The sequence below is a fragment of the Haliotis rubra genome, unplaced genomic scaffold, assembly GCF_003918875.1.
Source record: "Haliotis rubra isolate DU_JTF1 unplaced genomic scaffold, ASM391887v1 Scf456, whole genome shotgun sequence".
NCBI classification, from domain to species: Eukaryota; Metazoa; Mollusca; class Gastropoda; order Lepetellida; family Haliotidae; genus Haliotis; species Haliotis rubra.
In genome coordinates this window covers 447,411-473,599 of record NW_025767142.1, presented here as the reverse complement: position 1 = coordinate 473,599, position 26,189 = coordinate 447,411, and the positions used below count along the sequence as shown (strand labels likewise).

At 39.8% G+C, this 26,189-nt stretch overlaps 1 protein-coding gene across 2 annotated transcripts; it reads left to right on the top strand.

Annotated features, from left to right (window-relative positions):
- The first annotated feature begins 315 nt into the window (after positions 1–315).
- Positions 316–25,702, top strand: LOC124290070 (transmembrane protein 181-like). Of its 2 annotated transcripts, none has more exons than XM_046726758.1 (13): positions 316–555; positions 9,662–9,833; positions 14,537–14,627; positions 15,891–16,030; positions 16,978–17,097; positions 18,114–18,194; positions 18,716–18,815; positions 19,517–19,644; positions 20,595–20,744; positions 21,369–21,471; positions 22,550–22,774; positions 24,168–24,234; positions 24,713–25,702. In XM_046726758.1, the coding sequence occupies exons 1-13, from the start codon at positions 419–421 to the stop codon at positions 24,786–24,788; spliced, it is 1,590 nt and encodes a 529-aa protein (XP_046582714.1). In that variant the 5' UTR covers positions 316–418; the 3' UTR covers positions 24,789–25,702. The 2 variants fall into 2 exon arrangements, with proteins under 2 accessions (XP_046582714.1, XP_046582715.1); XM_046726759.1 differs by lacking the exon at positions 316–555 and adding an exon at positions 2,939–3,007.
- Positions 25,703–26,189: the final 487 nt, after the last annotated feature.

The window sequence follows — 26,189 nt, the reverse complement described above, 5'->3', positions numbered from 1 at the left end:
TGTAAAAATCAATAATACGGGTCGAGTTTGCGTTTCATACATATTTTTGTGTGCGATTACAAAGAAATTAATTTGTTCGATTCTTCAGCTGATGAAACGATTACTCAATTTGCACATTGATCGCATCGATTACGCTTCTACTACAAAAAATTCACAGTTAAGACATTGATAAAAATGACAGGTTCGAGGGAGTCTCACGTGCTCCCATGGTAACGCTGACCACCACGTGACTAAGCATCGAAATCGATCGCGAAAGCAACGCCGAGTCTTGGAATCAGCTCATTAATAATTCAATCGGAAAGCAGGAAACAAAATGGCGTGAGGGAGCGTAGTACGGTTGGATCATAAGCTGTTTCGGGGCTTTTGGCTGACAGTCCACCTGTCCACCTCTCCGTCCGCTTGTCCACAAGGATACGAGATGGATAACTATACGTTCTCTTTCTCCACGCCGAGCTGGCCTAACAAGGTCCGAGCATTTCTCACCCAATTTTCCGATTTCTTCAGCGCCTTCGCTAAGCATATTGCGCCCTCGTATCACCATGACCGCTGCGAAAGGTAAGAGTACCCGGAACGTTGATAGTAAACGTACCCTGTGATGGGTATTTGGAATATTTAACTTTTCTTGTTGCTTCAAGATAAAACAACAACCACATTTCCCATACAGAAAGGAAATATTCCGGGTATACGGAATATACTGGCGTTGTGCCAGGGGGTGCATATATGTTATGGGTAGATATAATAGTATTTAATATTATATTTTTACCTTCTTGACGTTGGTTATATTTTATTGTCAAAAGCAACGCTTCTGTGTACGGATGACATCATTTATAGTTTATATATATTTAGCGTGGTATGTGTCATTGTATATTTATGTTTAACAGGTCCATTGTATAATATATACATGGGGTATACATGAATATTGGGATGCCTTTGCAATATCTATTCATACGTATTGATAGCCCGTTTACACAGATCACGAGAAGTTACAGAACACTCGTCTCTTTTACAATACAATGGTTATATTGTAATACGTAACGGCATATTAAATATACTGAAGTTAATCTGTTATATCAACATTGATATGATCTTTAAAGTAGTATAAGCACACACATACATGCACGCGCACACAAAAACAAACAAACACGCACGGCATGCACACACATGAATCGATAAACCGTTTGAAAACAATCTTCTTTTTAAACTGCATATTACTATGTCAGATTATCAGGTTTATGAATTGGGGATCCTAGGCCTGTTATGTGTTATTTACAAGTTATTTCAGCTATTGCTTTACAGTAATTATCAGTTCTACATGCAGATAGGCTGTAGCAATACCCTTCTTATATGCAATATGTTCTTATATGCGAACATTTTAGTCTTCCTGGGGTAATTTTCTTATTTCGTGACTCTACCTCTGATCTAATGCTATTATATTTCTGATTTACATTCAAATGCTATTATATTTCTGATTTACATTCAAATGCTATTATATTTCTGATTTACATACGTTGTGATGTTGACGAGCCCATTGTACTTCATTGAGCTGTTTACAATAGGAGGTCATTCCACTACATCTGCCCGAGGGAGAGGTGTCAACTATTGTTCTGTGAAAGGTGTCATCGCAGCGCCGTTTGGGGCTAATACATTCCATTGTATGCCCTCCGTGTTAACAATACCTACAGTCCTAAATCCTTATCATAAACATAATTATGTCATATTTCGTAATCAGTCAGTCACTGTTTATTGTTTCAAGGTCAACTGTACAGTCACAATAGTACAATACTTTTCGTTATTGCTAATAATGATGATGATGATGATGATGCCATTTTCTTTGTGCTTATAATATAGAAGAATTTAAGTTACACGGGCTATGGCGAAGCCGACATATGTTATTGATGGCAAAATCTTTAAAATACTATAGGCCTGTTAGCAACTCATATCACTATTTCATGTCTATTTTGTCTCAGGGGCGGTGGGGTAGCCTAGTGGTTAAAGCGTTGGCTCGTCACGCCGAAGACCCGGGTTCGAATCCCCACATGGGTACAATGTGTGAAGCCCATTTCTGGTGTCCCCCGCCGTGATGTTGCTGGAATATTGATAAAGCGGCGTAAAACCAAACGCAGTCAGTCAGTCAGTATTTTGTCTCATTCTACGAAATGGGGCGGTGAGATAGCCTAGTAGTTAAAGCATCCGCTCGTCACGCTGAAGACCCGGGTTCGATTCCACACTTGGGTACAGTGTGTGGATCCCATTTCTGTTGTTCCACGTCGCGATGTTGCTGGAATATTGCTAAAAGCGGCGTAAAACCATACTCATTCACACACTCTATCATTATACGAAATGTCTATCAAACAAATCAACTCCGTTGATTTTTATGAAATAATACTATCGTATAACATAATGACTGAGTGAGTTGGATTTTACCCCACTTTTAGCAATATTCCGGCAGCATCACGGCGGAGGGACTAGAAATGGGCTTCACACATTGTGGGCCTACTTGTATGGGCCTTTCTTTATCCACCGCCTCCAATAACATAACGTCTTGAACAACGCATTTTGACCTGGTTTCTCGTGAAGGATTGATTTTATTCTTCCATTGTATCAGTTAAAACCATTTTGGAGCTGTTAGTATTTTCCCCTTTCGGTTATCAATCGATAATTGCAAACCGCACTTGATGTCGCACAACCTATGGGTTCACGGTCCATACATGGCTATTTAGATCTGCATATATTCACAAACTATATTTTGATGAAAAGACGTGTCATCCTTTTAAAAATTGATATATACACATGAAATGTGTTTCAATTAAAGGATACGCATTTGTTCGGCTCCCATTTAGGGTATCATTCATATACATGTGATTCATAATCGACAGCTGATCGATTTATTAACTCGCGTCGTCTGCTGTCACGTGGAGCCTGTCTTGTTCCGGTTGAAAGGCGCATGCGTCAAAAGAAATTGGTGTTGCAAACCAAAACATGCCAACATGGCACGTGAAATTGAATCGTAAGTGCATTGTTATGTATTATTTTAATTACATACAGTGTTTGCATATTTTGTTGTTATTTAGTCTGGCACGGGAACTCATAATTATGTTGCATTAGTCCATTAGGTAGTTTCTCGGACTGATGTAGGAAACGTCACCTATTTTCGTGGTATCATACTTGTTTCTGCACAAGGAATTCGTCTTTTCCTTTTGACAAAACGTACAGATGGCCTCGCGTGTACATTATTTGCGACATTACACTGACAATTGTCAGTATATTATTGTAGACAGATCATTGTTCATTTGTTACATATATCTAGATTACCTACTGTAATCACACTTGTGAATCAGAAATTCTGTCACTGAAACTGTCATGACTGCTTATCTTTGCAAACAGTTATTTGGTCAAGATATTGTCGACAGATTTATAAACATGCCACCCTACTATTGTCAGTGTGTAAGTACACTGAGTACTTTCATTTAGGAGGGTAATAATAATATCGATTAATCCTCAGCATAATGGGTGGCCGTGTTTGACAGCTTGACTGGGAAGAGCTTGGTAAGAGTTCCTCCCGTTCCCCCATCCCAAATAATATTTATAAATATACTAAAATTATTAACAAAACTTAATACAACAATTTCTAGAGAACTCACAAAATGACTAAAAGTCCAAAATTTAAGTTAGGTTTAGGGTTAGGTTTAGGGTTAGGGTTGGGGGAATGGAAGGAACTCTTTCCGTGCACAGAGTATACCTCTTTTCACGCAGCATCCTCTGGATACCTGTTTGGATGAGATTGTAATGTGACAATTCTAGTGCAGGTGCTCACTATATGCAAATAAATAATCTGTAATCACTCATAAAATCAATTGTAAAAGCAAACCCCACCACAAAACTCAAGTGGGCAATAATGGGACACAATCATAACATTGTGCATATTAAACATGCACCAATTAATACTACGATCAAGACAATCGAAGATACTACATGTTGAGACACGCATGAGAAATATGTTGTTTACATTGCAGTTTTATGAGTCAGTTGTTTATGTCTTGATATAACAAACATAATATTAAGAAACATACTATCTAAAGTTTGATTTGATGTTAATTTTTATGCATATTGATTAGTCTCTCAAGTCCATCAATAATCACTGACACAAATGAGATCAATCAATTGACTGATTATGCGATCAATGGTTCATGGCCTCGAAAACTAAATTCGGGGACGTATCTCAGTTGAATGAGCATAGCCTTGGCGGTATTTGCAATGCAATGTTATGGCAGCATTAACATAGCGTGCCTCACTTGGAGTAGTGGTGGTCCGATTAATTGAAATAATCGAAGATTGGTCGCAATGACTAAATGACCAAGCAATCGATCATTTTTTCTCATAATCGAACACAAACAATTCTGGAACACTTGTTTGCATTAACAATATTTTTCACAAGGTTGGTTTTGTCTGTTACATTTCATAAACATTACAAACTCGTTCCAAGTCAGGATTGAATTTATCTTTAAGACTCTGGGAAATTTATGTTCCTAACATACTAGTCATCCTTTAAAGATGTTAAATTTGCACATGCATTTTGTGGAATTTGCAAAAGACTCATAAGAACTACATGTTTTTCTTTAATTCAAGTAACAAAGATAAGAAAAATTCATAAATGATGCATAATTATTTTCACTATTGATAAACCTAATGAACCAATCATCAATTATGAGGTTTTATCATTCCCAACACTAACAGAGACAAATTACAAGGAAAACAGGATTGCCGTGAACACTCTTTAATTTGGGCACATATATGAAAATATGAATAAAGTTATTTACACATTTTCAGGTCTATTCTTCATATACGTTTTCTTTAATTCAACATTAAATTATAATTCTCATATTAACACTATATAAACCCGTTGTCACTAAGGTTTTCATCACAATAACAGACTACTGTCAATGTACTTCAAGTTTCCTGACGGAACAACAGACGATTTTGTGTCATGCTATATTTGCGACTTGCCTAATTCTCAAATATAAATTGCAACTGTAAGTTCTACCTAAAGTAAATCCAATCACATATTAAAGATTGCCAATGATGACAAAGACATCACCAAAGCTGTTGATCTCCGGACAAGTGTGATGAAACCTATCCATGCCCGTTAGATGGTGTCGGCCAATCAAACGGTCCCTAAAGACAAAGAATTATGTTGTGTGGCTGTTTACTGCCTTTGACCAGCAAATTGCATCATGATATTTTTGTGAGCTCAAGTCGCTCACAGTTTTCACAAAAATATCATGCTTGCAAAAGTTTTGTGAGTTAGAGTAGATGCTCTTGTGTTTTTCTAATAAAATACATCTTCTCATTTCACTTAAATAAAGTTCTAACCAAGCAATGTTTGAAATGATTATCCCGAGATTAACTCGGATACATTGAAGATAAAGAACTCTAAAATAATGTGTGCACACTACTAAATACAAGCTTCCCGGTAATTATTCACTGTATCTTTAGCCTTGGCGGTACTCCCCTACTCCCTGGAAAATTAGCTTTTCCGGGATATCCAAAATATATATTTTAGCCTTCACGGCATGACACCTGATCAGTTGCTCAGCACTAAAACTTTCTCACAGGTAGCTTAGGTTGTATACTCCAAAGGAAGCCTAGAATGAAAATGACTGATCCATTGGACAGGGTAATGAATATGTGGTGATTGGAATCTGACACATTATATAAGGTGTTATCATTATAACATGACAACTCTTACTCAAACCTAGGGGTAGCCTAGTGGTTAAAGCCTTTGCTTGTCACACCAAAGACCTTGGTTCAATTCCCCATGTGTACAATGTGTGAAACCCATTTGTGGTGTCCCCAGCTGCGATATTGCTGGAATATTGCTAAAAGCGGCGTAAGACTAATCTCACTCACTATGAATGATGCCTACTGATCTACAGAAACACAGACCCTAACAACAGTGAGTGAGTGAGTGAGTTGGGTTTTACAGCTTTGTGCAATATTCCAGCAATATCAATCATGGGACAAGGATAAATGGGCTTCACACATTGTGCCCATGTGGGATTCGAACATTTTCGATCAGCAATAGCTGATAAACCATTAGGCTACCCTACCGCACTCTAACAACAGGTGATAGTGTATCTATACCTCAGTACAAGGTCGCAGTGGCAATAATTCAAAAGGATTGGGAAAGGCAGGGCCATTTGCCAGAAAATGGTTCATATTGTCCAAGCAGAGGCCCAGATAATTCAGAAATGGTTAATAGCCTGCAGAGGCTCCAGATAAGCTGCGATCCGGTAAAATACACATAGAAAATTTTCAACCCATTGAAAAATAATTGTATGCGTTACCAATTCATGCATTTAAAATGTTAGATACGCTAAAATGTTTAAAACAAATGCGTGGACGGAATATATTTATAAAAAATAAACTTGCGTAATGAAAAGACATGGATTGCTATCAAGTTGTACTGTTAGTATAGGACTAGTGTTGTACTGTCAGTATAGGATGAGTGATTTTTTATGAAATCATTTCCATTATATTTAAGTTGGTTTTGATTAGGTATGACATAAGGCAGAACATACCTGCTTAGTAAACTTACTCAATGACATAATACTTAGGTGAGTAAAATGGCTGAAATACGCACATATTTGAAAGCAGTGGGTAGCGAAAATGAAATACCCACTCAACATTCATAATACCCACTCCAAAAAAATACAGTGGGTACGGTACCCAAATGAGCTAAATCTTATCTGGAGCTCTGGTCCTGAAAATGGCCCATTGACAAAGTTCTCTATCCCACTGCCTGCCTGTCCCATGATATTGGTGGAATATTGCTAAAAGCAGTGTAAGACCTCATTCAAACCTCAGTGACATACAACTTACAGGTGTTGTTAGAGTCACAAACTACTAACCCAATGTGCAGCTTATCTTAATCAATAATCATTAAATGTGTGTATTTAGCCATTAGAGCCGTCTTTGTCATTGTAAAAGCACACGTGAAAGAACACATGATGTCAGGTACAGATTGATTTCAGGATGGCAGCAGCTGTTAACTACACATACAACTCAATATGAAGAAGACGAGAAGATGAAATGTAGTTTGTTATTGTGGCACATGCTGAACTACAATAAAAGGCATTTAATTGTTCCAGGTATTTAAAACAGTATCAGGCCCAATATCCTATGAGACACAAATATCACAGTTAGGCCACATTATAAATATTGTTGTTTCTCATCACTTTTTACCAAAAAATATGGGTCGGGCGGATTTTATTTTTACATTTTATTTTGTTTTATGTCCAAAATCCCTTGATTTCTGTGGAAATTTACACATTTTGAGAGTCAGTGTTGCATTTTCTCAAATGTAAAAAAATCTAAAAAATCTCAAGGTTGGGTAGAATTTTTGGGTCAGGCGGTAATGAGAAATAAGAATATTTTTATGTATGATAATGATATGATAATAAAGTCACCCCAACACATACACACAGCGCCAACCCCACGCACTCTCTCTCTCTCTCTCTCTCACTCACTCTCACTCACTCACACACACCACCACCACACGCTCATTTCTGTTCTTACACACTAAAAAAGGATAAAATATAAGATAAATGAATGCTGACAATATGTTGGAGGGAGTGTTGAAACAAGAAGAGGAAGTCAAACAAAATTGATAGTGTACTCTGGTACAGAGGCACATGGAAGCACTTGCTGATGTGACTTAATTTTATAAATCTCATTAAAATCATATTCTTTTTCACTCCAATGTGATACTTTGTGGTGATCTCAGAACACCTCCATCAGAGGTCATTTCAGGTAAAGATTATGTATGTCTGATATCTGTATTTTCGAAAACAAAAGTAACTGGGGACTTCCAACAGGACCAAATATACATTGAACTATTGACGATAAACACAATCTTGCATAGTTTGAATAATTGTGATTATCTTTTTGAAATACTAGAACCACTTGACATTTTCCTCTTTGAGAAAACCTCTTAATTTCTGTATGTGAAACCTAGCAAGACGTATTAGATTTTATTTTTTATGTTTCTTTAAATCGTGAATCAAGGTTACAAATGACGTGACAACATAGTTCAAAGGACAAACTTGTTTACTTTTATTGTGAGTAGAATGTAACCTATTGTAAAATGGGAATTTTTTCCTGTATTGTTTGATATTTAATGGCCTATTTGGATACTTACCTGGTAGTTTTGTTATTCTCATGACTTTGTTTTGACGATAGATTATCTGAAAATAACACATTATGTAATAATTACTTATCTGTGTGTTTGTCACTAAGGTTCAGTTGTTTGACATGTTCTGTTTTGGCTTCATCCCAATGTTACACGTGAAGATCCGGGTTAGAATTGATCTTCAGTAGCCCATGCTTGTTGTAAAAGACAACTAACGGGATCGGATGGTCAAGCTCGCTGACGTGGTCAAGCATGTCATCATTTCTCAATTGTGTAGATTGATGCTCATGCTGTTGACCACTGGATTGTCTGGTCCAGACTCAATTATTTACAGAATGCCGTCATATGCTGTAATATTGCTGAGTGCGGCGTAAAACTAAACTCACTCACATTGCAATGTGGAAACTGGTTCTCAATTTCATACATCCTTGGAGTTGGGACAGAATTTATGAAAAGCCATTTCACATGAAGAATGGGACACTGTTTTTGTATGACCAAATGGCTTTACTTTTTGCTCTCATCCATTTGTATTCCGAACTTGCTGATATTAGCTGATATAACTACAGGGATTAGCACAAGCCTGCCAGTTCAAACCACTTCGGACTTGATTCACAACACTTGCCTTACAACAACTGACTAATATCGTCTTGAAGTACTCATATCAATTCTTGAATCTTGAATCACACTGATTGACTCACAATAACTGACTCACAATATTTCACCTCAGTACTTGACTTACAATAATTGGGGTGGTGGTGTAGCCTAGTGGTGAAAGCATCGACTCCTCAGTCCGTAAAATACAGGTTAGATTCACCACATGGGTGCAATGTGTGAAGCCCATTTCTGGTGTCCCCTGTGGTGATATTACTGGAATATTGGCGTAAAACTAAACCCACTCACTCACTCTACCCGTGAAGGTCCGGGTTAGAATATCGATCTTCAGCAACCACATGCTTGTCGTAAGAGGCGACTAACAGGATCAGGTGGTCAGGCTCAGCTGACTTGGTTGACATATGTCATTGGTTCCCAATTGCGCAGATCGATGTTCATGCTGTTGATCACTGGATTGTTTGGTCCAGACTCGATTATTTACAGACCGCCTGCATATAGCTGGAATATTCCTGAGTTTGGTGTCAAACTAAACTCACTCACTCACTCACTCAAAAATAATTGTCTCACAATATTTAACTCTCCGTACTTAAGTCAGTGTTTGACTCACAATAACTAACTCACAATTCTTAATCCTTGGTACTTAACTGACCGGTCGGAGGGGTAGCCTAGTGGTTAAAGCATTTGCTCGTCACACAGAAGCCCTGGGTTCGATTCCCCACATGGGTACTATGTGTGAAGCCTACTTCCGGTGTCACAATACCAGACAACAATACTTAACTCTCAGTACTTCACACACAATATGTGACTGATAACACTTGCTTCACTATACTTGTCTCACAGCATATAATTACTTTGTTTCAGGTCAGTCCAGATGCGACTGTATGCCCTCAACAAGAGGCAGTTTGTTCTGGTGTTCATCTCATTCTTTGTGTGCTTTGGTATCAGCATCCTCATCGGTATAGCAGGACCACCCATCACAGACAATGTCTCCAAGGACAGCTCCTCCCTCATCCCTAGACCTAATGACACAAAGGTAACACTGTTATATCATGTATTTACACACTCATGCCATTTGCTGATTTCTGAGAGACTAGTAGTTTGAAAATTCTTCCTGTTAGGCATTAAAAATGTTTGATGTTGGGAATGTAGGAATATGATTAAACATTATTATGATGTATGCATATTCAATCTGGAAGTTTGCAGTATGGAGGAATTCACTTGTGACAATACAGCATTTATTCCTGCTATATGATGGCAGTATGGAGTTCTTTTAATTTGTGGCTTGAATTCATGCTTGTGACCCTAATGGTGATCTACCTTCAGTTGTTAGCAATCTATAGCCTGTTATTCAACTATAGCTGTTTTATATGATGTGATAATCAGTTATTTTATGTCCCGTGAAGGCATATAATTTACTAACTTACTATGTGTACCAATTAATTGTTAGGCACTATGACACTGACATCATGAGAATCATTCTCATGGAAATAACTTTAAAATTGATAGTATATGATGGCGTAGTCAACCTTGCCCTGATATTTTTCCAGAATACCAACCGTTGCTGATTTTCCAACATAATCATTGGAAAGTCAACTGGACACCGGTACAGTTGTGAAATGCCAGTGGACTTTAAATTTCCAGATTCTGTACATGAGTTAGAGCGTTAAATGCCAGAAAAGATCTAGGATCTTACCAAAAGCGCAGTCTTAAAATGTTATATTCAAGCCCCATATTCTACTTTGCTACGTCAGATGTTATCACATTTATCGCTATAGTCTGTCTAATGTTGAGTCAAGGCGACAGTCTCTTTGGTGACATCATTTTCCAGAACAATTACTCATCACATCATGGTCACATCATCATGATCAATGGAGGCCTTCATTGTTAGTCTGAAGAAAATCAACCATTCGCTCTCTAAATTTTGATGCATCTTTTACCGATATGTAATGGATGGATAGGTGGATGGCTAGTAGGATGGATGGATAGGGATGGCTAGTATGATGAATGGATGGGGATGGCTAGTAGGATGGATGGAAGGGGATGGCTAGTACGATGAATGGATGGGTATGGCTAGTAGGATGGATGATAGTAGGATGGCTGGATGGGGATGGCCAGTGGATGGCTAGGAGGATGGATGGATGGATGGGTATGGCTAGTAGGATGGATGGATGGGGATGGGCTAGTAGGATGGATGGGGATGGATGGCTAGTAGGATGGATGGGGATGGCTAGTAGGATGGATGGATGGGGATGATAGGATGGATGGATAGTAGGATGGATGGAAGGATGGCTAGTAGGATGAATGGATGGAGATGGCTAGTAGTATGATGAATGGATGGGGATGGCCAGTAGGATGGATGGGGATGGCTAGTAGGATGGATGGATGGGGATGGCTAGTAGGATGGATGGGGATGGCTAGTAGGATGAATGGATGGGGATGGCTAGTAGGATGGATGGATGGAAATGGCTAGTAGGATGGATGGATGGGTATGGCTAGTAGGATGGATGGATGGGATGGCTAGTAGGATGGGATGGGGATGGCTAGTAGGATGGATGAATGGATGGGGATGGCTAGTAGGATGGATGGATGGGGATGGCTAGTAGGATGGATGGATGGGGATGGCTAGTAGGATGGATGGATGGATGGATGGCTAGTAGGATGAATGGATGGGGATGGCTAGTAGGATGGATGGATGGGGATGGCTAGTAGGATGGATGGGGATGGCTAGTAGGATGAATGGATGGGTATGGCTAGTAGGATGGATGGAAGGGGATGGCTAGTACGATGAATGGATGGGTATGGCTAGTAGGATGGATGGATGGGGATGGCCAGTAGGATGGATGGCTAGTAGGATGGATGGATGGGGATGGCTAGTAGGATGGATGGATAGTAGGATGGATGGATGGGATGGCCAGTAGGATGGATGGCTAGTAGGATGGATGGATGGAATGAAATGGCTAGTAGGATGGATGGATGGAGGATGGCTAGTAGGATGGATGGATAGGGATGGCTAGTAGGATGGATGGATGGATGGGTATGGCTAGTAGGATGGATGGATGGGAGTAGGATGGATGGATAGGATGGGATGGATGGATGGATGGATGGCTAGTAGGATGGATGGATGGCTAGTAGGATGGATAGATGGGGATGGCTAGGAGGATGGATAGGGATGGCTAGTAGGATGGATGGATAGGGATGGCTAGTAGGATGGATGGATGGGGATGGCTAGTAGGATGGATGGATGGGTAGGATGGATAGTAGGATGGATGGATAGTAGGATGGATAGTTGAGGATGGCTAGTGGATGGATGGATATAGCTAGTAGGATGGATGGATGGGGATGGCTAGTAGGATGGATGGATAGGGATGGCTAGTAGGATGGATGGATGATGGCTAGGGATAGTAGGATGGATGGATAGGGATGGCTAGTAGGATGGATGGATGGGATAGCTAGTAGGATGGATGGATGGATGGATGGATAGCTAGTAGGATGGATGGATGGGATGGTAGGATGGATGGGTGATAGCTAGTAGGATGGATGGATGGGTATAGCTAGTAGGGGATGGATAGGGATGGCTAGTAGGATGGATGGGATGCCTAGTAGGATGGATGGATGGATAGTAGGATGGATGGATGGATGGCTAGAATGATGGATGGATGGATAGTAGATGGATGGCTAGTAGGATGGATGGATAGGATAGCTAGTAGGATGGATGGATAGCTTATAGGATGGATAGGATGAGGGATGGCTAGTAGGATGGATGGATAGTTGGATGGATAGGATAGCTAGTAGGATGGATGGATAGCTAGTAGGATGAATGGATGGAGATAGCTAGTAGGATGGATGGCTAGTAGGATGGATAGGATAGCTAGTTGGATGGATGGGAGAAGACTGAGTAGGATAGAGATACCTAGTAGGATGGATGGATGGATACCTAGTAGGATGGATGGATGGAGGATGGCTAGTAGGATGGATGGATGGAATATGGCTAGTAGGATGGATGGATGGAGATAGCTAGTAGGATGGATGGATAGGAGATAGCTAGTAGGATGGATGGATGGAGATAGCTAGTAGGATGGATGGATGGAGATAGCTAGCTAGGATGGATGGATAGGACAGCCAAGTAGGATGGATAGGATAGCTAGTAGAGATGGATAGCTAAGTGGATGGATGGATAGGATAGCCAAAGTAGGATGGATAGGATAGCTAGTAGGATGGATGGATAGGTATAGCTAGTAGGATGGATGGAAGCTATAGCCAGTAGGATTGATGGATGGAGTATAGCTAGTAGGATGGATGGATAGGGGATAGCCAGTAGGATGGATAGGGATAGCTAGTAGGATGAATAGATAGGTATAGCTAGTAGGATGGATGGATGGAGATAGCTAGTATGAGGATGGATAGGATATCTAGTAGTGGATGGATAGTAGATGATACCTAGTAGGATGGATGGATAGGTATAGCTAGTAGGATGGATGGATAGGAGATAGCTAGTAGGAGTGGATTGATAGGGATAGCTAGTAGGATGGATGGATAGATGATAGCTAGGAGATGGATGGATAGCTTACTAGGATGGATGGGTGGAGATAGCTAGTAGGATGGATGGATGGCTAGTAGGATGGATGGATATTGGATACCTAGTAGAGATGGATGGATGGATAGATGGATAGTAGAGATGGATGGATAGAGAATATCTAAGTAGGATGGATAGAGATACCTAGATAGAGATGGATGGATGGATACCTAGTAGGATGGATGGATGGGGATGGCTTAGTGGATGGATGGATGGGAGATAGCTACTTGATGGATGGATGAGATGGCTAGTAGGATGAATGGATGGGGATAGCTAGGAGGAATGGATGGATGGCTAGTAGGATGGATGGATGGGGATAGCTAGTAGGATGGATAGGGATGACTAGTAGGATGGATGGATGGAGATAGCCAGTGGATGGATGGATGGAGTAGGATGGATGGATGGATGGAGATAGCTAGTATGAATGGATGGGGAGATGGCTAGTAGGATTGAGGATGGATACCTAGGATGGATGGATGGATGCCTAGTTGGCTAGTAGGATGGATGGATAGGGATAGCTAGTAGGATGGATGGCTAATAGGATGGATGGAGGATGGCTAGTAGGATGGATAGGGATGGTAGGATGAATGGATGGGGATGGATAGGATGGTATGGATGGATAGGATGACTAGTAGGATGGATAGCTAGTATGGATGGATAGATGTCTAGTAGGATGGATGATAGGATAGCTAGTAGGATGGATAGCTAGTAGGATGGATGGATAGGGATGGCTAGTAGGATGGATGGATGGCTATTACCTAGTAGGATGGATGGATGGAGGGGATGGCTAGTAGGGATGGATGGATAGGGATGCGCTAGTAGGATGGATGGATAGGATGGATGGATAGGATGGATAGGATAGCTAGTAGGGTGGATGGGGATGGCTAGTAGGGATGGATAGATGGGGATGCCTAGTAGGATGGATGGATGGGGATGCCTAGTAGGATGGATGGATGGCTAGTAGGATGGATGGATGGATGGCTAGAATGATGGATGGATGGATGAGTGATGGCTAGTAGGGTGGATGGATGGGGATGGCTAGTAGGATGGATGGATGGCTAGCTAGGAGGATGGATGGATGGAATGGCTAGTAGGATGGATGGATGGAATTGAAAATGTCAGTGCTTACAAATGTCTGCAATGTATTGTCTATTATAACACAGATTGGCCCCTTCTATCTCAAGTCTCCTCCCATGTCCACCTTCCACCAACAGCTATGGCTCACAGCCAACATCGTCACAGACAACAAGGGAGGTAAGTCACTATGTTTGAACAAATTAAACTAGTGTCAGAAATCAAAAGATCACTCATTGTACAATGTTGTTACTAAATAAGAACTATACAATGACTGTATTGATGTAAAAACTCACTGAATCAATGTATGTCTTTATTCCTAAACATCCAATGTTAATGAGTAAGTGCTCTTGTTGGCACAGTGAGATAACCTTATGGTTAAAGCATCCACTCGTCACGCTGAAGACGTAGGTTCGATTCCCCAAATGGGTACACTTTGTGAAGCCTATTTCAGGTGTCCCCTGCTGTGATATTGCTGGAATATTGCTACAAATGGCATAAAACCATAGTCTTTCACTCACTCACTCACTCACTCACTGTTATTGGATTACCCTTATTGCCAAATGACAGAACTCATCGATTCAACTAAACTTCCATTAATATAACTCACACACATCAACAATCACAAAGTACCAATACTGTACTGACATCAACATGGATCTGATTCTTTTATAAATATGACTATTCATATCTGGGAATGAGGGTCTCCCTTGCATCATTTGCTTTATGCTTACCCTATATTTGTTTTAAATATACTCTGAACACCATGTGAACCTTAATATATATATATATATATATATATATAAAACTAGTGAGTTAGTTAGTTTTACACTGCTTTTAGCAATGTTCCAGCAATATCAGGTGGGGGGACACCAAAAATGGGCTTCACACTTTGTACCAATGAGGGGAATCAAACCCAGGTCTTTGGCGTCACGAAGAAACACTTTAACCACTAGGCTCCACCTATAACAAAACTAGGTGCCTTGGGAACGCCAAAATCCTGTGATTTGGATTCATATCCTTGTTCCCTTGGAGAATGTTTCTAGTTATTAGTTTTGTCAGCACCATGCCAGCTTGTGGGTTTCACCAAAGTGGTGAATGGCTGAGATCTGCATAGCACGTTAAGCTGACAAGACATTATAGAGACGGAATCCAGTTCAAGGCAGTATTAAACCCAACACACTCATATTTATGATTAAGGAATGGTTTGTTTGTTCACAGTGCTTCATTGATGATTGTTCGTTTGTTAATGCTAAGTATTGGTACCTCATAGAAGAAGAGATGTTTTCATGTTTCACAGTGATGTTAATCACTTCATTCATTTTCATGAGGATTTTATTTTTTTAAAATAACCTGATGTATATGGAAAACAGAAAAAAAGGTGTTTTGTTTTATGTGTAAATGCTAAATATATAACACAACATAACATATATAACATTCCAGATGCAAGGTTTGAGCAGCCATTTATGATGGGCATCATTATCCATGGCATGAACGGTGATGACCAGAGTGTCGACCGAGTGACCAATCCCACCCCTAGTGGAACCCCACACAACCGGTCAAGACTACTCCGCTGTAGCAAGGTAGTGATTTGCCCTGAAAAGGCCCTAAATTTAACCAAATCTGTAACCTCAAGTTACAAGAAACTAACGCATCAAACACACCTTGCAATGACAATGTGTGTTAATTAATCTCTATCACGAAGCCAAACATTCCCAGCACCATGATGATGCTAAAAGTTACCTCCCTTTGATGGCAGCCCCCACCCCACACACACATTCGACCAACCATGTGTTCAACTACTTACATGTTTTTTAATGCGGTTCTGCAGGGCCTTAAAAATTGGTTGGGTCTTGAAAAGACCCCAAAAAGGCCTTAAATTCGCTGATTGATAATCTGTATGAACCTTGTAATGATGCCAACATGTTCATCTACTGCTATGTCTGGCCATCTTTCAAGTATTTACAGTTTATGCTATGTTGCTGACTCTGGTGTAAAACAACAAACAAGCTAATTTTCAGCCCCTTTGTTTCAGATAACCCAACTAACTATTGTTTTACTTCCACCCAGCTGTCATGAAAGTCACATTTCATATTGATAAACCTGATGTGTTCAGGTATTATTGTTGCTGAAGCTAGTTTGATTTATAATTTTTGAGAAAAAATCCCCACTACAACCACCTTCAGTCTTCAGCAGGCTACATTGTCAGAATAATATTATGTGAAAAATCATGAACAATACCTATCAGTATATACCTTGTTACCAGAGGAACATAATATTCTGTTTATTACTGAAGTCGTCAAATTGAGGAAAATAAACCCAAATCTACTTTCATTAGTTTCAAACATAGGCTGGCTAACCGCCTTTGGCGCCAGTTGAATGCAACGTCACAGAAGAAACAAGAACAATGCTATGACGTCACGTCACCATGACAAAGTGATATTTTGCCGTAGGTTATCATCGTATGAAAAATATGAACGTATTGTGTTAAAACTTGTATATTGTTCTTAATGGAGTGTGTTGTTTGTAGAAATGTGACGAGCTGATCGTGATGCACCTGGGCTTTCTGGACTTCGCCTACTATCTGATCCAGGTCCGCTTCTATGGTTTGGAGAACAGCAAGTTCAACATAAAGTCAATTGTATTCACTGTAAGTCACATTCTTAACTCATTGTTAATCCGTATTTAAACTTTAAAGGGCTTTCTTTTCATCCTGATCCTAATAGAGTAATTACATTTGCAGAGTTGTGTCCCATGACCTTCCGAAGATCCGGCCCCCATTCCTTAAGATCAGCTGATGATCGTAACTCCCATACTTTAACATAGACTTACGATGTCATTATTTCGAAAGTTGATGAAGGATGTTTATTTCAAAGTTGATGTATTATAATTCTTGATTTATAAGCTCAAAACTTGTGCTAGTTGATTTCACTGAAGTGAATATAAAGCTGACATTCTAGCACACCTGTAATACTGTACAAGTTGTTATTAAGGATTGAGGGGCAGTGGACTAGTGGTTAAAGCTTTGGCTTGTCACCCTGAACGCCCAGGTTCGATTCCCCACATGGGTACAATGTGTGAAACCGATTTCTGGTGTCCCTTGCAATGATATTGCTGGAATATTGCTAAAAGCGGCATAAAACTAAGCTCACTCATCAGGGATAGAAATAGTTTTTTTTGTAAGTGTGCCTTAGGGCACCAGACAAATATTATAAGCGTGCCTTTCAGAAATCAAGTGTGCCCACATGTTTTAAGAATAAATGACGATGATGATCATTTTGGATTTATTGTTAAATAAAGAAATGGGTTTATGAGCATTTATATATGTATGGCATTATTCAATTTTGAAAAAAAATATTGTTTGGGGGATTAAATGATTAAAGGAGAGTTATGTTTCAAAACAAATGAGGCGTGGCATAAGGCCACCGAGAACAATTTTTATCCGTGCCATTTCAGTATTTACCGTGCCATGGCACACTAATATATGGGGTATTTCAAACCCTGCTCACTATTAATGATGCCCACTGATCTACAGAAACACAGGCCATAACGACAGGGGTGATAGTGTATCTATACCTCAGTACATGCTATTGTCATAGACAATAATGGGATGCATTGTTCATGCCAGTAAGTTGAAAGGGAGGTAACTCGTGATACATGTTTCAGTTCAAGAGCTACAACACCTCCTTTACTCAGATTGAGATTTGGATCCGATTTGTCTTCCTCGTACTGACGTTCCTCTGCACTGTAAGTACCCAGGCAAATCAGTAGTTTATGTTAAGAATTACATTTTTCTGTAGATTATCAAAGAAAACTGTAGATTCGGGGAGAAAAGAAATGGTTATTAGGTAGTGTGAAGATTTAAATAATAAGCTGCTCCTTGACAGAGAAGCCATGTTGCAGGGTTTGTTGTCCATTTTGTATCTAGTCCCAGACATTTATGTTGGTTTAAAGGACTGAAATTGAGACATTGTGTTTCTGTAATATGAGAACTAGCAGACTGATATACCTGACAAAATTTGATTGAGCAGACAACGGGATTGTAGGACTCTTTCCCCCTGAAGTATAAAATGCTCCTGCCAAAAATGACTAACAAATCAGGGATACCCTGGGATAGTCTATTAATATCACACTAAATGAACCTCACATATTTATGATTCTTGGAGAATGTATACAGCAGTAAGGAATCTGTTTTATTTTTAACAGTTTTCATTCTGTTTCTTTGTTTGAGGCTCTCTTGTTAACAATATCATGTTGTACACTTACAGTGTATGTTTACGCACTCATTGCGGAAGTTCTCCATGCGAGACTGGTCAATAGAACAGAAATGGATGTCAATTCTTCTTCCTCTACTTCTCTTGTATGATGGTAAGTGACATGTTCTGGATGGTTCCTCTCAACATGAACAACCCTCATTATGCCTTTGCTTAATAGTTAATCCTCCTTGTTATCCTACCTGTGAAGATCCGGGTTAGAATTGATCTTCAGTAACCCATGCTTGTCGTAAGAGGCAACTAACGTGATTGGGTGGTCAGGCTCGCTGACTTAGTTGACACATGTCATCGTATCCCAATTGTGTAGATCGATGCTCATACTGTTGATCACTGGATTGTCTGGTCCAGATTCGAATATTTACAGACCGCCGTCTTATAGCTGTAATATTGCTGATTGTGGCGTAAAACTAAACTCACTCTCACTCACTCACTCACTCCTTGTTATCCTCCACAATGCAGTTTGCTCAGGGTATCGAAATAGACACCGTCCAGCTGTGGGTCCATCAGTGTGTTTGTCCGCCCTTCAATGTTATTTCTGGAGCAGGTCACGAAAACCAATTCCTTGGCAACATTATTGTCTTGGAGGTAGTGTTTGTTGCGGGAGCAGACGACGTATACTGTTAAATATTACTTCGCCAAACTTGACACGTAGATAGGTCTAGTTTTGAACTAGTTTGGGATATTTTAAACATAAATTTTTAAAGGTTTAATGACAAGAAGGTTCATGTATTATTGTTGACAAGTATTTACCATTGTAGGGGCTATTGATGACTTTGTGCTTTTGTTATGTTGCAGATCCCATCTTCCCTCTCACTTTCCTCATCAACAGCTGGGTGCCAGGGATGTTTGATGGTGTCTTCCAGGCCTCCTTCCTGTGTGCCTTGCTGTTGTTCTGGTTGTGTATCTACCATGGTGTCAGACAGGTGGGTGTGCCTTCTTGCTGTTGTTCTTGCTGTTCTCATATAGTCGATGCCTCGTCTGTCCGTCTGTCATCATTTTGCTTCCGGAGCATAACTCATAAAACGATCAATATTTTTCAGCAATTTTTTTTAGATATATTAAACAGAACCTAAGGTGGTGCCTTTTGCTATTTACAGGTTTTTGCCATTTTTATTTTGTCTTGGTTTCCATGGAAACCTTTTGGGAAATGATTTGGACTTAGTCCAAAACAAATCAAGTTGGACTTTAAGTATTCTCTTCCCACAGAGGTTACTTGTCTTCCTACGAACCTCTGTTCTAATACGGCCATACTTCCCGGTTTTCGTAAAATCCCCTATCGGCCAAAAATCGCAACATGAATTATCTCCCTTCTTTCTATCCAATCAGAACACGTGTTACATCGACTTCGATCCAATCTGACTAATACAAGCAAATGTGGGGCCACAAATATCCCTACTCTGCCGGGGACTTGTGTTGATGTGACACACAAGACATTTAATGGCAAGCTTGTCCGTTGTTAACGAGGGCGATGGAGACGTCATTGATCCGCCATTACATGACTGAGTTCTGTCTAAAAAACGTTTACGCATCGCGCAGGTGAAGAGGTTTTAGTTGTCCCGAAGCATAGGGAAATTACTGAGGCCTTGCGAATGATCACTTTTGAAACAACGTCGCTAATTGTGCAACTAAATCTGATTGCAACCAATCACAAATCCTGAACACTCGCACCATGAAAGGGCCGTATTAGAACAGAAGTTCGTAGGCAGATATAACAAGTAACCTCTGTGGGAAGAGAATGGACTTAAAGTAACTGCAAGATGATTTGTTCTTTCAAGTTTGTGGAGGCCGGGACTCTTGTTTAATATCTGTCGCTGGAAAAGTGACCAAAATGCTTCATACATATCTGACAACCTTACAATTGTTGTGTTGCTAGACTGACCGTAGGTTCATCCGTTTCTACCTGCCCAAGCTGGTGGTAGTGGGGCTGATGTGGATGGCCGCGGTGACGCTGGCATCGTGGCAGGAGTACAACGAACTGCTGGACCCAACCTACTACTACAGACTGGACAAGAGTAACTTCATGGTACTACCTGTGTTATTACAACACAGTTTAACACATTATTTCACTGTACACCACAGCAGTACGGTTCCTGGGGTTGAGACCAGACATAATCTCGAAATATCAAGGTCAGGGCCTAGATTTTCGAAGCTCTCTTACCGCTTAGATAGACGTAAGTGCCATACATTAACATTAACTTACGACTATCTTAGCGCTAAGAGAGCTTCGAAAATCTAGGCCCAGGGCATTATGTTCAGTGTAACATCATGTGTATTATGTATTTTTTCAGCATTGTTTAAGATTCCGTTGTGAACACTGAAACACTTTGAAAAAGCATTTTGGAACTTCTGTAATATTTTGCAAAATAGACATAAAGATTAAATTATGTTGTTCTAGGGATTTAGGAGTGAGATAGTAACAGCAATGTAGTCACATGGGTTCGAATTTAATTTGAAATGTTACGATGTACTGTCCAAATCTTTCTCTGGTCATTCCTATCGAGCTTAAGTTGATGATTTTTCTGTGTGTTTCAGTATATAATGCTTGTATTTCAATTCTAAACATAGATGTAACAGTGTCTGAGTTGCACTGTTCAGTTATCTGACCAAACAATGTGTGTATATTATCGTCCATTATTTTGTGTTTCAGGGCTTTAAGGTGTTTTTCTTCATCACTGGAGGCATCTACTTATTATATCTTGTCTATCTCCTCATCCGAGCTTACGCTGAACTGAGATCAATGCCATACTTTGGTAGGTTCATCTGCTAGTCTGCAGTCAGACTCAGTGGTTTAGTTGGTACTAAGTCAGCATGGTTTGTTTCTCATGAGGTCAACCACTGGTATTCTGATTTAGACACGATGTTTAAATTGTTTTGTAGCCTGGAATATCGCAGAAATGGATGTTACACAACCACCGACCAATCTCTTTTGTATCACTTCATCTGAGCTTACACTGAATAAAATATAGTGTTTCAAATAATAGTAATACACCATTTGCCATGTCAGCTCCTTGTATTATGAGACACAGTGTCACAATGTACTGACCCTTGAAGATCCGGGTTAGAATTGATCTTCAGCAACCCATGCTTGTCGTAAGAGGCAACAAACAGGATCGGGTAGTCAGGCTCACTGACTTGGTTGACACATGTCATCGTATCCCAATTATGTAGATCGATGCTCATGCTGTTGATCACTGGATTGTCGATTATTTACAGACCGCCGTCATATAGCTGGATTTTTGCAGAGTGCGGCGTAAAACTAAACTCACTCACTCACAATGTGCTGACCATTAGGTGAAGTGTTTCATCCCAAGTTCTATATTTGAATGTTGAACCTAGCCAATAGCAAGGTGAAGTGTTTCATCCCAAGTTCTATATTTGAATGTTGAACCTAGCCAATAGCAAGGTGAAGTGTTTCATCCCAAGTTCTATATTTGAATGTTGAACCTAGCCAATAGCAAGGTGAAGTGTTTCATCCCAAGTTCTGTATTTGAATGTTGAACCTAGCCAATCGCAAGGTGAAGTGTTTCATCCCAGTTCTATATTTGAATGTTGAACCTAGCCAATAGCATGGTGAAGTGTTTCATCCCCAGTTCTATATTTGAATGTTGAACCTAGCCAATAGCAAGGTGAAGTGTTTCATCCCCAGTTCTATATTTGAATGTTGAACCTAGCCAATAGCAAGGTGAAGTGTTTCATCCCAAGTTCTATATTTGAATGTTGAACCTAGCCAATAGGGAGTTTATGAATCCAGGATGTATTAGGGATGACAGTGACATTTCTGTCGGTGGTCTTGTTCTGGTAAGCTGACCATACCGTTTTGATTTTCAGACCTTCGCCTCAAGTTCATGACGGCACTGATGTTGATCGTGTTGTCCATTAGTATCGCTATCACCGAACTGAGGTTTGGCAGTGGCGTGCTGGAGGACAACTTTGTAGCAGAGATGTCCACACACTATCAGAATTCAGCCGAGTTTGTGTCTTTCTATGGCTTGCTGAATTTCTACATGTACACTATGGCCTTTGTTTATTCGCCATCCAAAAATGCCATGTATGGTGAGTAGGTCTACACAGACAGAGTGTCTACATAGTTTATTCATTATTTAATGTGGATAAGTAGTATAAAGTCTACCTTGCATAAAGAGTCTACAGTCCGTTTGATTTCATTTGAGACCGATGAATTGCTCACTAACATAAATTCTAATAAATGCAACAAAACCAAATTTTGCACAGTCACATGCAATCTACAGACCAACTCTGATGATTTTTCTCATAATTTTGGACATCCGAATAAAAAAGTTGTTTAACAAACGATCATTATTTTGTTGCACTATTGTTTACGAGGGGGGACCACTTGCTGGTAGAACAGCCAGGTAATCAACAAGCGTCTGAAGTGAAATTTCAATTTCATACGTGCAACTCGCACACCTGGCTGTTCTGTTTGTTGCAGTTATTAGATTTTGTGTTGGTGAGCAATTCATTGGTCTCAAATGAAATCAAACGGACTATAGTCTTGCACCATGTGGCTATTGTGGTTAAGAATGTTCTCAGCAACACTAGCTTGTCATAGTAACAGAGTCAAAATCATAACACTTTGATTGGTGTTCTGCAGTCCCTGGTACAGTATTGCTGCTGTTATTGCCTAGTCAAGTATATTACATTATGAAATATGATTATGTCTGATAGCAGTTCCATTTTCAAAGAAATGTGCTTTATCGTATTGCAGCAATCTTACATACAATGAACATGCACAGTTGAGAAGTCAGAAATATACAGTTACTGTTCCATTTACTTAACTACAATTCCGTCTTTTTCTTGAAACTCTGTGAAAAGAGTAACATTCACAGATTGATCAGTCCCAAAATAAACTCTTTTGGTGCTTTCGTAGGATATTTCAACTGTGTGAGAACCATATAGCCCTGCCCCATGACCGTGCAATAATTACATTGATAAAAAACAATCTAGATCATGCAAAATAGGCAAGTCCAGTTAGATGTATTCCACATGCATTCAGACCCGAGAAGATTCAAGTTAGAATTGGCCTTAGCAACCCACACTTGTCAGAAGAGGCAACTTATGGGGTCAGGTGGTCAGGCTCGCTGACTTGCTTGACACATGTCATCGTATCCCAATTGCATAGAACAATGCTCATGATGTTGATCACTAGATTGTCTTGTCCAGACTCGATTTGCAGACTGCTGCCATATAGCTGGAAATTGGTGAGCGCAGCGTTAAGCAGCAAACCAACACACCAACCACATGCAATCAGAAGAGAGAAATAGTTTTTATAATGAAAGATTACATACACTATACAGCAGTCTAGTATTCATGTTGAAATGGAAATTGTCGAGTGGGAAACTCTTTTCAAATGTGTGTGACTATAAGTTGTCAAACTTAATGCATCAGCAATGATTCAAGCAGTCTATAGCAGTACGGTTGCTTGTTCCAGAAACCCACTTTAAGGACAACCCTGCCCTGTCTATGCTCAACGACTCTGATGAAGAAGTCCACTATGGGTAGGTCTTGCTAATGCATTTTGTAGTTTTCGTTATGCTGGCATATACCACATTGACACACAAACAAGTGGCAGAGAGTGTGGACAGCCATCCAAGGCATAGTAGTATAGAACACAGCACACAATTGGCCATTAGTGGTGAACTGCTTTGATACTACTGGCAATAGTGTCACTCACTCACTCACTCACTCACTCACTCAGTCTCACCTCACCCATTCACTCACTCTCTCGCTCACTCTCACTCACTCACTCACTCACTCACACAATTGGCCATTAGTTGTAAACTGCTTTGATGCTACCGCCGATATTGTCATTACTCACTCACTCACTCACTCACTCACTCACTCACTCACTCACTCACTCACTCACTCACTCACTCACTCACTCACTCAGCACACAATTGGCCATTAGTGGTAATCTATTAAAAAAACATCATTATATTTAATTTCAAATGTCATCCTCATCAAACTGTCTTTCAGATCTGACCACGAAGAAACAACATTGACAAGCCGAGGTGCTGGCAAATATGACAGTGATGAAGACGCATTCCGATGATATGTCACATGACTGTCATGTGACTGTTGCCGGGGTGGTGAAAGGTCGACTATGCAGAGAATTAGTTAGTAATCTAGGAATATTGGGATCTATTTTTATAACAGTGAAGCTTACAGCTTTGGAATTGCTTCAGATGGTATCTTTTGCTATGGGCATAATGATTGATATGGATATGAGGTAGATTTGTGTTGAAAAAAAAGATTAATTCATACCGTTTATTCTGTTATAGGCCAGATCAGTGTAAGGGCTTTGTTTTGGAGATGTTGTTCTAGACATGTTTCCCAAGGCACTGATGAATCAGAATAATTCACAATGAATATAATTATATCATATTAGGCTAACAAAGACCTACTTAGAGGTTGACACTTGTCCCCAAATCTCATATCAGTAAATATTGTTGTTGCATTTACAATAGTCAAATATATCTAACATTGAGGAAATGAGAAAAACAATCCAGATTGTTTTCTATCCCATTTTTTGTGCCAAGTTTATGGGCACTCAGTCTGGAATCCTAGATACGTTCCTGTAAGAAAGCAAGTGTTATTCTGAAACTGTATCTTACTAAGAAAACGTATCGATCAGAAGTTGTTACAAATATTGCAATACAAGTAGTTTCTGAAACAGCGTATGTACTAGTATGCATGTAATATGTGGAATTTTTCTGTTTTCACAAAATTTAAGGCATGTTTTTCTCCAAACCAAGACCAAAACTAGTATGGCCTGGATTGCTGATATACAAATATTGCCTTCCAAAGCTGACTGATGGCTGTGTGTAGCCTGAGAATCTTTACAAAGAGGAAGTTAGATTTTGACTAGGAGCACAAAATTAGGGAAATCATGTATGGCATTTTACTGTGGGAATGTTTTTTGAGGTTGAAAAATGACAAGTGTTCCTTGTGATCTATCTGATAATTGTGGGTAGATTTCTTTTCTTTTTGACAACTGTGGTTTATTTCCGAACATTTCGTATTGGTTGTATGTTACAGGCATTTGTATTTGATGAGGGTAGGTGAGAGTGAGACTGCTTCTTACATTGATACAAAAATGAGCCAATTTGCATGTTTCTGAAATCATGTTTGTAAATATCATCTTCCCATTTTGGCAAGAATTATTTCTAACATAGATCTGGTCTTTCATTCCTTTTCCCAGTTTGAATGCGATGTTTAAACCTTATCTCACCTCACGTCACCTTATCCCATGAAGTGCTGAAAGTCCGACAGGCCCGTGTAACTATGTGTGTGTTTATGTACATAAACTGCCAAATGCATTGAAAGCCAGTTAGTCCTGATGGGTGGTGTTGTTCAGCTAGAACCGGCCATACAGGGCTGATATTGCTCAGTAACTTATACAGAGGACAGGAGATCTTCACACATCCATTTGCATGAACAGATTGTGAATGGC